General features: G+C 53.1%; 1 protein-coding gene across 1 annotated transcript in view; it reads left to right on the top strand.

Moving 5' to 3' along the window:
* MYO18B (myosin XVIIIB) overlaps nucleotides 1-3,520 on the top strand; it is a 42,327-nt gene extending 38,807 nt beyond the window's left edge. Inside the window, exons 42-43 of the mRNA XM_079543974.1 lie at nucleotides 1,319-2,412; nucleotides 3,406-3,520. Coding sequence (XP_079400100.1) covers nucleotides 1,319-2,411 — 1,093 coding nt within the window. The 3' untranslated portion in view covers nucleotide 2,412; nucleotides 3,406-3,520. The remainder of the gene's footprint in view (nucleotides 1-1,318; nucleotides 2,413-3,405) is intronic.
* The last annotated feature ends 8,249 nt before the right edge of the window (nucleotides 3,521-11,769 follow it).

Here is an 11,769-nt window from a genome sequence, read left to right on the forward strand (position 1 = left end):
CATCAAAGCCACAGGGATTGCAGCCCCTCCCAAGCTCTGTGAGGACAGGAACAGGTTTGATGTAGAAAGCCCTTTTGCAGTGTGCACCAAGACCTGGCCCCTTGACATGAGAGGGCTTTTGCTGTGGGAACACTCCCCAGCTCCTGTGGCAGAAGAGCTACTCAGTGCCATTGGACACTTTGGTGAGGGACCTCCCCAGTAGTGTCCAGGGGAAGGAGGGAGCGCCCTTGTTTCCTCCATCCAGCCACTCTATCTCCATCCCTGTCACGTGAGGCTGGGAGCAGTGTCATTCTGTATTGCCAAGGAGCAGGGCTGGTGGCAGGACCACGGCTGGTCTTGGCCGTAGGACCCGCTGAGGTCAATGTGGAGGGACGAGCCATGTTGTGATGTTGGTGATTGCTGTTGTTGTTGTTGCCCTTTCTGCTGTTCCATGTCTGCACTCTGTAAAAGCTGCAATCCTGGTAGCGAGAGCCATCTGTGCTGAGCTGATGCCATTCCCTGGGTAGCACCATGCAGAAGGCTCTGTGAGCCCATTGGGGTGAGGGCTGCGTATTTCTGGGTCAGAGTCCTGTTAATGCCAGTGGGTGGTGGGGCTCACCCTTGATGAGCACACGGTGCCCACACCAGAGCGTTTGCATCACGGCTGCTTGCAGGGTGAGCTCCCTCCCCACACAATCACTCTCACTTCTACTCACGTCTGACAGCTGCTCTTCAACAAGCAGATTTTTCCCCACTTTGCATTCGCTTAAGGGTGAAAACATGTGCTGTGGGCAGAGGGCAGTCCCAGTGCTGCCTGGCAGGGTGATGTGCTGCTGTCCTGCTGTCCTCAGAGCCCCTCTGCAGGGCAGATCCCGCGTGGAAGCATCTCATCCCAGCTCTGCTGTTGTGCCCTGCCCAGGGCCGGCCTTTGTGCTGCTGTCACACTTCCCTGTGGTTTTTGCTATCTGGAGGAGCGCCCTGCAGTAGCGTTAAGAAGCATTTGGTTTGTTCAATGAGTTGGTTTCATAAAATGTGAGCATAAATTTGGCTTAGGCAGAAAGAAAACAAATCCTATATATTGCTATAATATGACGAGAAGAAAGGACATTTGGAGGTGTGTGTTGCTTTGGCAGAGCTAAAGCGGATGATGCCATACACTGTATGCCACAGTTAGCTGGTTTTGTTTTAATCAGAGTTATTTAAAGACAAAATCTTTGGGCACTGCTGAACTTTTTGTTGCTGCAATGAGTTTTTTCTGAGATTACCATGCAAATATCAGCTTTTTGCCCCTGCTGGATGGGATTACGGCAGCTTAAACTAATGGCACTCTGTTGTGCAGGGGGAGCAGAGACACCACAGAGCCCTCAGCCACCCGGCCGGGCTCCTCCTTGAGCACCACGAGATCTGTTGATGCCACAGACACCGGGAAGGCTGTGAGCCCTCTGCTCAGCGCGAGGAGACGGGAATACGGAAAGCCTCTCTCAGACAGCACGGAGCTGACGAGCCCGCTGGACAAACCCGCAGCCAGGTCCCCTCTGTCCAGCGCCTCGGCCGCGCTCTCTGACTACGTGGGGGAGCTGCGCAGGAGGAGGGCGGCGGAGAAGGAGCAGGGCCCGCTGCTGGAGGACGCTGCAGCCCTCCCCATCTACCGCACCACCGGAGCCGCGGCCCTGCGGCGCAGCAGGCCTCGCCTGGGGGATGCGGGCACCGAGCTGCCCGGGGTGAGCGACGGAACCGACGGCGGCCTGCCGCGCTCCTCCAGCCTGCGCGGCCTGGCCCAGCAGCCGGGCCAGCCCACGCTCTCCCCGGTGCTGAAAAGAGCCTCCAAATTCGGTTCCTGCGATTCCCTCCTGCTGTCGCTCGGCGGCCCAGAGCTGCTCGGGCCGAGGCCGTGGAGGAGCCGCCTGGAGCCGTCAGCCGAGGAGGACGGGCAGGCTGCAGACTGGGCCTCACCCGGCACCGGGTTGGGAGAGGGGCTGGGGGGAGACCCCCGTGCCTGGAAGATCCCCACCCTCGACTTTGAGAGGAGAGCCAGCACCGAGCTGGAGGAATTCCTGCCGGCCATTCGCAAATCCCGCTCCACCAGCAGCCTGGCCAAGCCCGGCAGGGACAGGAAGGACGGCCACCGGGCCCTGACCGTCCGCTTCCAAGACGAGGCAGTGGTGGGCGATCCGGCATCCTCCAGGAGCAGGAGCGTGGCACAGCCCGGCCTGGCCCCCGGTGGGGAACGATCCGACTCCTCCTCGTCCTCGGGCTCCATCCTCTCCTCCAGGAGCACCGACAGCATCAAGCAGCGGCCGTGGAGGTCGGACGGAGAGGGCTGCAGCGGGAAGGGCAGCACTGAGAGCAGCGGGGAGAGCCACCGGGCAGAGGCAGAGGGGAAGGAGGATGACGTGAGCAGCATCATGAGGAAGTACCTGGGAAAAGAGTGAGGTAACAGCATCAAGCCGTGAGCCCCGGGTGCTCTGAGCTCACAGCAGTGATGGCAGCTTTATCCCCAAGCTGCTGCCTGGGCCCGCTCTGTACCCCTGGAGCTGTGTCCTCGGGGTCCTGCCACGCATCCCATAGACAGCCCTCAGCCCTGTGTCCGCTGAGCTTCCTGCCTGGACACCAAAGGTGACCCCCTCTGCAGTTCCAGCTCACAGTCAGGCTGCGTCCTGTAGTTAGCAATTGCCTCTGACAACCACTTGGATCCAATTTTCGGATTACAACTGACACTTCGAGAATTAGGATTTATTACTGCAATCCAGGTTTGAAAGCAAAGTCCCTAATGAATGCGCCACAACTGTAATTAAGTGTTTAAAATAGATTAGGAAAACATTTTGTAAAACCATTGCCTTTAGACGAACTTATTGGGTGTCAAGCTGTGACCAAATTGACTAAGCCAACAAAAGAAGGGAGCGCGTGTTAATAAAACATTTCTTTCCAGGAAGCAAAATTTGCATAATGCAATGTCCCACTTTCCCCAGACTTTGTCACTATAACAGCAGCAACTGGACTCTGTGCTGTGCACAAGTGAGGAGCCGACAGCAGGCAGAATCCCATCCCTCTTTTGGAAGGGCACCTGTTAAGAAGTATGCCATTCAAACAGGGGCTGAAAGAGGCTCCCCAAAAGTCACGAGTTTTACAGCTGATGAGACTTTTTGGCTATAGTCATACCACAGTTTCTGCACGCTCCTGCTCTGTTCTGTATCACCATGGAGGTTCTCAGGGTCAGCACTTTCTCCTGCAGTCTCCTTGCTGCCGAAGGTGCCTTGTTCCATTGTGGCACTGCCCAGAATTAAGCAACACAGCTGAAGGATGTTTTTGGGTCTTGGTGTGAAATGCAGTAACCGGAGTGAAGTGTGAGGGCCAGTCAAACTGAGCTGCACGTTGAAGAGCACACAGTACAAGCTCTCACTGCATATGCTTTTCTTCTATTTTTAGTTTCCAGAAGCTGAGTCTTCATCTGAAGTTTTATAATTCCATTCACAACGAAGCCGGACACATCTGCAGTTTCATGACCGTTGCCTGCTGGCCACACCTCACTGCCATGAAGGACAGCATACAGTACCTGGTGCAATGGGAGGCTGTATTCCCATGTCTGCTTGGTTTTTACACAATAAAATTTTTGCTTCTTCACCCCAAGCCTCCCCTTGCCTTGCATTTCCATGCAGTGTCACTGAGTATGTGGAAGGGCATGGGGTGCTCCCAGCTCTACTTCTCAAAGTACACCCGTAGGCAGGGACCTCCCACCATACCCTCTGTTTGCTCCTGACCAACTCTTCTTATGGTCACAATGCTATTCCCTAGAAGAAACCCCACATTTACTCATTTGTGAGGTGTTTGTGGCACAACTATACAGGAGCATGCAGCGCTCTGCTTCCCATCAGTGCTTGGCTGGAAGGCTCTCACCGGGTTGCACAGCCCCCTGTGACCTTTGGAAAGGCAAATTGGGCAGTATTCAGCATTCAGTCATGCTTTTTGGATTCCTCCCATTCATTTCTAATTTAAACCAAACCATGGCAGCAAGTAACATTTTCCTTGTCACAGATGAATGCAAAACCTTCGTCTCTGGGTTCCCGTCAGCAGTTTGCTCAGCCCCGTGTGCTCTGTAAGCAGTTTCTCACTCCCAGCAGCGCTGCAATGCCAGCAGCACACACTGATGCACCGCTGCGTCCCAGGCACAAGGTGACAATCCCCATGCACAGGCATTCCTGGCCACTCACGAGCTCTCAGGGTAGCAGGTATGTGTGCCATTCCAATTACTTCAGATGTTTACCCAGCCTCGCGCTGTGCTTTGGGAAGTGAGGGTCCTGCTTTTGGCACTGAAGTACATTCACAACAGTCCCTACAGAGCACCCATAAAACACGTTTTCTGCGAGCATGTTGAAATCTCTCGGAGCTCAGTGCAACCCTGTTCAGAAACAAGTGTACGGTTGTTGTTTTTAATCCTTTCTTCCCTTGAAACTGGCACGCTGAACTGCAGCACACTGTGTAATCATTACAGTCCCTGCAAGTTCACAGATTAAGTGAAAGACATCTCTTCTCCAGTCTTCTCTGCATAGAGCAGGCAACTCAAAGAGGAGAAAAATAATTTACAGAAATCCTGTGCTCCCTTCTGTGCTTTCAAATGCAAAAAGAAAAAGCACAGATTGTGCAGTTTGGAAGAGAAATCTCTGCAGTCTGCCCTTCCATCTTGTAAGAACATTTCTTTAATACTATGCTCGAACAAACACTTATGGGAAAAATCTGACTAAGCTGCAGTGGCCTAGCTTGGCAGGGATGAGAACTTAGAATCATGAAGGTTGGACAAGACCTCCAAGATCGTCACGTCCAAATTCTCCCTGATGAGCCTCTCGGTCTGAGTGCTGCTCTGAGTGCTGTCCCCAGGTTTGCTCTCTAAAGTCTGACCCACAGACATGGGATGGGTGAGGTGTCAGCTTGCAGCTCATTCTTAAGCTAACATCACTACACGTAAATAAGTCAATGTGCTCAAAGAGCTGCATAAACTGCTCACTATTGGGCGGAGGCAGCAGAGATGATTCCTTTGACACTGAGCTTTGTATCTGGAATTACTACACCATGCTGCTGCGGTGTTTGCTGAACATTAAGCTGTTGCTATTTAAACCTGCAGAAGGAAAGCAGATTTGTGTGTAATAATATACAGGGCTCGCTTTTTTTCTTCTTTCTGCTTTTGCTTTGCAGGACACAAAGGAAATTGCTCTGTCACTTGAAATGGCTCTGCACATCCTTTAGCAGGAAAAAACAGCACTTGGACTGGAGATTTTCAGCCTGAGTCCAGAGAATTGTTTGCCCTTGAAACCCTCTGTGCAGCGGAGATCTGTTCTCACGGGCAGTGAGAGAGAGCGATCTGTCAGCTCTGGCTTGCAATAAATCCACGGCTGCACAGCGCGGGGTGCAAAGTGCCTGTGAGCTGCACCGTCCCTGTTGCACACAGACACGTAACCAATGGGCAGAGCAGCAGGTCTCGGCACGGGGTAGTTTATAGCCTGCAGTGGGACAACAAGAGTTATTCTTTTTGCCCCCGTATTTCAGCTGCCTTTATCCCGGAGCTGCTGCTTTGTTTTTCGTACTGCCTGCTTGTGGTGCTGCCAGATCAGCTCGGGGCTCCTGCGGGCTCCAGGAACCCCTGGCTTGGGGACATCCCCATGTGTCACTGTTGGAGGTGGGTAGCCACATCACCCCATGTGCTGCTGGGGGGAACAGAGAGAGCCAGTGCTTCCAGTGGGGCTGATGCATGGCAGGGAGGTGCCTGCAGATCAGACAAAGGAGCGCCAAGCGACAGAGGCTGCCAAGTTTCTAATTAACATAATTAAAACGTGCTCTTTTCTTCCAATGGATGTGCCTTCTGCAAGCATCCATCAGAGAAATGAGCTCTGTAAAGAGCTCCTTCATTTGAAAGATGCCCATAATTCAGGACTGACAGTGTCCACATCCATCCTGTTGCTGACTATGACATTAGTGGATTCTGGCCTGGCTGTTCCTGTACTGTCAGAGGCTCCTGCCTTGACATGTCCTTTCCCTAATGGATGGGGAACTGCAAGCTGTGAGCTCGTGCTTCCCTACATGAGTCACCAGGACGGGGATGTTCAATCCCATGGTTGGCACTGGGACTGGCTCCCAGGTCCCCATCCTCCCCCTGTGCAGAAGAAGCAACAGGCTCTGATAGCAGGGGAGTTGCAGTCCCCTTCTTCACTCTCAGGGAAGTCAGGGAATCACATTTATAATGCTTCCTAGTTATGAACAGGGCATGTAAGATTCTTTCCAAACAAATAACCTGCTTTCCCTCCTGTGCCTCCATCCCAGTTGCCTCTGGAAATGCTCTGCTTTGATACTTCACTCTTCTTAAAGTGTGCTTCACTCTTCTGCAGAGGTGCAGAGGGGCAGCTCCTTACTCTGCACAGCTGCTGCAGCCTAGCAGAAGGATGCATGGAGCTGCTGGGCTCATCCGTTGCTGGTGGCCCCGAGGAGACAGAGGATGGGGGCATTTTCCACGCTCACGCTGCTACCAGCTCACCCAGCGCCTCTGGATTCAATTTCATGCCTATTGGATGCACCGAGATAATACCGAACTGCTGCCGTGCACAGAACTTCTCTGCCAGCTAAACACGTCCCATCCCCTGCAGGTAACCATCAGACGGGTGTGGGGATGTGCTCTGCAGCAACAGGGAGCTCTGTGAGGCTGTGTGAGGACGCGGTGCCGCATGGCACAGCAGAGCGCAGCCCAGCACGGCCGCGGCTCTCGTGGAGCAGAGTTGTTTCTCCCTGACTCGCTGTCAAGCTGCTCGTCTGACTTGAAAGTGATGTATTTCTTTGAATCGCAGCCCTGAAAGAACAGCCAGAGCTTAATTACAGCAAAAGGGCCTTGTGCTTGTGCGGCACATCACAAAGCAGCTGGTGAGAAAGTTTCCACAATAGGAACCCTTCCAGAGTGACGTCCTGGCGTCAGGGGGCCCTGGAAAAGATGGAGAATTTAAAGGGAAGAAGAAAAAGAGCAGAAGAAAATAACCACACCGAGCTTCATTTGCATTCCTATTGCAGAGCTTCAGCCTTGCAATACACCGAGGGCATCGCATTGCCATTCCCAGGCGGTGGGGCAGCAGTGCTGAGCTCTGCAGCCCCGCATCCAGCCTTTCCCTGCACTGGGGCCGAGCTCCGCACCCCTCAAACCCTTCTACTCAATCATCACTGATCACAGTTCGGAGCCCCAAACAGCTCACAAATTAAATTATTTATTCATATAAAATGTGCTTACAATCGCAAAAGGGATTCACTTAATTGAAAGTGCAGCCAGCATTTTAATAAAACCATAAAAGGGTGAAACGTGCATAAATGCAGGAAAAGTGTTTAATCTCAGAGAGATTGCTTGATGTTAGAGAGCGCATTCTGCTCCCAATATAGCTAAGCAAATAATATTGAGATCCCACGAGCAAAGAGATATTTTTATCTTTTCGCTCAAGCCCTGGGTTTAAATTTGACATTATAATTGTGAATTATGCTAGTTCATTACCATAGCTACAGAAGGCTTTGGCCAGCCCGCAGATCACATTGCTGGTGACTGTTGGTGTGCTGTGCCTCCATCCTGGAGCTGGGGACTCCCTGCTGCAGCTGTGGCATGCGCTGTGGGCACACCATGCACGCATGAAGGGTCAGCGTGGGAAACTGCCTGTGCTTGGGTTGTAATCACTTGGATCGTAGCTGTGGGATGAACTTAGCTAATGAAGGGAACACCTGGCTGACGTGCAGCACCCAGCTGCCTTGGCAGCTCCTGGGGCAGTGCTGGGTGAGGGCAAATGTGGCCTCGTGTTCAGCCCTACACCACGTCCCAGGGGCTGCACATCTTCCTTGAGGGCCATGAGAGCTCCCAACAGCCCATTAATCCTTTTTCTTGTTAATACCACAGAGCAGCTTGTCAGGGCTGCCTGCTTTCTGATGAATAATACAGTGCAGCGGGGAGGCTGCGGGGAATTATGTAGCAGATTTAATTAGCATGGAAGTGAGGGACATGGAGAAGATGGAGTGGGTTGAGGATGTGGGGATGCTGCAGGGTGTGCTGGACACACCGCACTTCTGGAGAACTCACTGCCCTGTGCAGCTCCTGAGCCTCTGACACAAGTCTGTCCCTATTATGGTAGGGTCATGGCCATGGGAAATCTCAGTAGGACAGATCCCTGCTCCTGATGGATCCCTCTTGGTGCACAGTGCCCTGGGAGCTGCTGCTGCCGCAACCCCAGTCTAATTTTGTGACTGGTGCTAACACAGTGAATTACTGTGGGGAGCGTGAGGACAGGTTCTGGCTCTCACTTTTATAGGGATTAACCAAGAAGCATGCACAGAAATCCCCCAACAGCGTGGCCTCGTGCCCTCAGTACAGAGTGGTATCACTGCTGGGCCGCAGCAGTGCAGTGCTCAGCCATTGCTGGAACGTAGGGTAGCAGCATGGAGGTGTGCTGGCATGGATCCATGATGGGGTGTGCATTGGGGGGGTTGGGGGGGTGCCCCCACCCCATGGGCCTCGCTTAGGCTCTGCCCAGCCTGCAAATCCCCGGGGATTTGGCAGCGATTAGGGGCATTAGCGGCGGCCTCACAGGGGTGACCACTTTGACTTTGCAGGTACAGAGCCTCCTGCTGCTGGCGAGGTCCTGGAGGAATTGCTCCAGCACTGCCTTTGGCTCCTTTGGCTGCGGAGCTCACCCCAAATCCGTGAGCTGGAGGGGAGGAACTTGCAAAGGGCAAAGCGTCTTCAACCTCTTTATTAAGCAGCAGAGCACAGCTCAGCGCTCGGCTGGCATCCACTGATAAAAAAGAGATGGACAACTTTGGAAATCAGTGCAGCTCACAGCTGAAATTCCACACTCCTCTGTTGGCAAAGCTCACAGCTGAATTGCAAAACCCACAGACTCTCTGAAGCAGCGTGTGCCATCACAGCCCTGAGGAGCTCACCTTGCAGCATCAGAGGGTGGGCAGCAGCACAGCACCAGGAAACTCCTCTCCAGAGTCTTCTCCCAGGCAAGAAAGCCATTATTTAAAGCCATTATTTGTTGCGTGGGCTCTCCTGCATTAAAGCAGGGGTGCGGAGGTGGGAAGGAATTACTTTTGTATTTAATCACGCAGTAATTACAGGAGCGTGATTGACTTTGCTGCCTCGTCTCTGGTAGCAGGGGCAGCCAAATGGAGGAGCTCAGGCCTCAGCGTTTCAGCCACCCTCATCCAAATGCTGCTCCTAAGGCTGCAGGGTGCTGCAGGGCTGGGGCTGACCACTCAACACAGGCTCCCTTTGCTGCTGCCAGGCTTAGCCCAACAAATTGCTCCCAGCACAGGGCACACGTGTGCAGCGTGACTGCTGCTTGTTCTTTACCAACCCAGGAGCCGAAATGAATTGCAGCTATACAATGAAGAGTCACTTTATTGCTAAGGCATTAGGCAAAGCTAATGTAATCTGAACTGATATTGAATACAAATCCTTGGCTGTGAGTCACCCTGCTCTTACATTGTGTTCTGTCGCGGAGGAGTGGCGTGCCAATAGAATGCCAGGCATTAAAACAACAAGGTGGAAACGAGCTTTTCTTTCTCCCCATGAAAGACAGCCATAATGACAGCCAAATCACCCAATCATTGCATTAATTAATAAGTATTTGCAACCTCCCGAGATTGATTTGATCATTGTAACACCAAGTGAAGCCTGAAGAAGAATTTCTGGGGGAAGACCATTCTGATTTCACATTCATTTTGGTTCTCACTCACATGCAAGAGAAGCAGCGTCAAGCCAATGAGGTGCAGGAACCCACAGAAGGTACAGTCCTGCATCTTTCTCATGTCACCCATTCCTGCAAGCAACAGGAATGCAAGACTTTTCAACAGCCCTTCCCAGCCCAGTCCCAGGCACTGGGTACCCAATATACACAGGAGGTGCTGCCAGGAAAGATGATTACAGATGCCACATTTGTGCACAATGCAAAATTAACAACCATAACAGCATTTCGTACTGATGGAGCATCATTCATCTCTGGGTAAGAATGCATTCTCACAGACATTGATTAATCTCTCTCCATAAACACTCCTGCAAGACAGGTGCTATTGATGCACAGTGCTAGGCACGACTTAGAATCAAGCATGGGCTTGTGCTGAGTGTGGAAATTTCTGCTGCTCACTGTACCTGAGGTCAATGCTAATGCAGTCCTCGATCCAGCAGCCAGCTGGAGCCACAGAGTCCTCCTTCCAACACATAGGGATGGAAGGATAGGAGCAGTGCAGGCACCTGTCCCTGCAAACTTGGGACAGACCCTGTGAGAACCAAATAAAGGCCAGATCAGCAGCTAGGCATTGGTGTTCCTACAGCAGTAACCCTTTGTGCTTTGTGGGTGCGCACATCGCCCATCCCCGCCACCACCAGGAGTGACCCTGCTGCCCCTGGAGCACCAGCACACCCACCAGTGCACCCTAGAGCCACTGGGCACAGGGCTGGGAGCCCCCTCCTTCCAATCCCCTGTGTAATAACATGCTGCCACACTTGACAGCTTCCCTTATCTGCTGCCAAGCTGATCAGTTCTGGCTGTAATTTCATGCTGTTATAGGCAATCACACTTGTAAAGCAAAAACCATGTCTGTATTTCATAGCCAACAACGTGAAGTCAGGTTTAAAGCACTGAGGAAGCCAGGCTGGCAGCTCCTTCTGTGTCCCATAGGACTGGAGGGGACGTACTCCACAAGGCTGCTCAGCCCTGCACGGGTGCAGAGCCCCGATGCTGCAGTGATGCAGGATGGCTACAGAGAGCTCCTGGTGCCTTCTGCTGCGCACTCACGAGCCATGTCCAGGCACCAGGTGCCACGTGCAGAAAGAAGAAAGGCAGATAGCTGCCTGCCAAGGGAAGGGGTGGGGGAAAGGAGCTCAGATGCTTGCGCTCAGCGCTGGGCAGACACGGTGCTAGGCAGAGCATGTGCCGTGTGATTTGGGGAGGAAACAAAGCTCCTTCTGGTGCTCTCCATCTGGGCTGTAAGGTTGCCTGGGAAGAGAGGAAGGCCAAGTGCACCCAGAGTCCTCCTGGTGCCAATGAGCCCCGTGCCACCGCCTGCCGCCTCCCCATGCCCCTGCTGCTCCAACCTGCAGCTCTCCCAGCCAGGACTGGCTGCAAATCCTGCACCGGAACCCAAGCTCTGACACCCTGCAGTGGAGGATCCCAACTGCACCTATTTCACTTTGCTTTTCACACTTTGCATTTTTGAAGAACGGGAAATGCAACGATGTAAAATCCTCTGTCATGTCACTCAACACAGGGCCCCTACGGAAGAAGGATGAAGTAAGAAGCCCTGCAGGCTTGACAGCCCTTCAACTGGCTCCAGGGAACCCGGGGATCCCTGATCCATCTCAATCCAGCTGCCTCCTGCTTGCAGAGCTGTGCTTTTAATTACTGCCAGGGTGAGGGATGGGGTTGCCACGGTGACAGAGCTAGCAGCTTCCTCGCCTCCGGAGCCCTCCAGCCCTGGGGAGCATCCTGGGGAGCATCCCTTACCTCCCTGTACCTCCTCTCTATGTGTACCCCCATCCCCTCCATCGGGGCTGCCTGAACATCATTGGGGTGTCAGGGGGTGAACGTTGCAGCTTTGGTGATGGCTTTCCCTCAGCACCCAAACAAACCAGCCCAGGAAGCTCTCTATCCGCAGCAATAATTGATGCGAGCGCATGTTTTCAGGCAGGAGAACACCCCACCTCTGTTCCCACACACTCCGAGGGGAATTGCTGCTTTCAATCTTATTCATATTTATAACTCTTCACTTGGGCCCAGCCGG

The sequence above is a fragment of the Tetrao urogallus genome (assembly GCF_951394365.1).
Source record: "Tetrao urogallus genome assembly, chromosome: 17".
In the NCBI taxonomy this organism is placed as follows: domain Eukaryota; kingdom Metazoa; phylum Chordata; class Aves; order Galliformes; family Phasianidae; genus Tetrao; species Tetrao urogallus.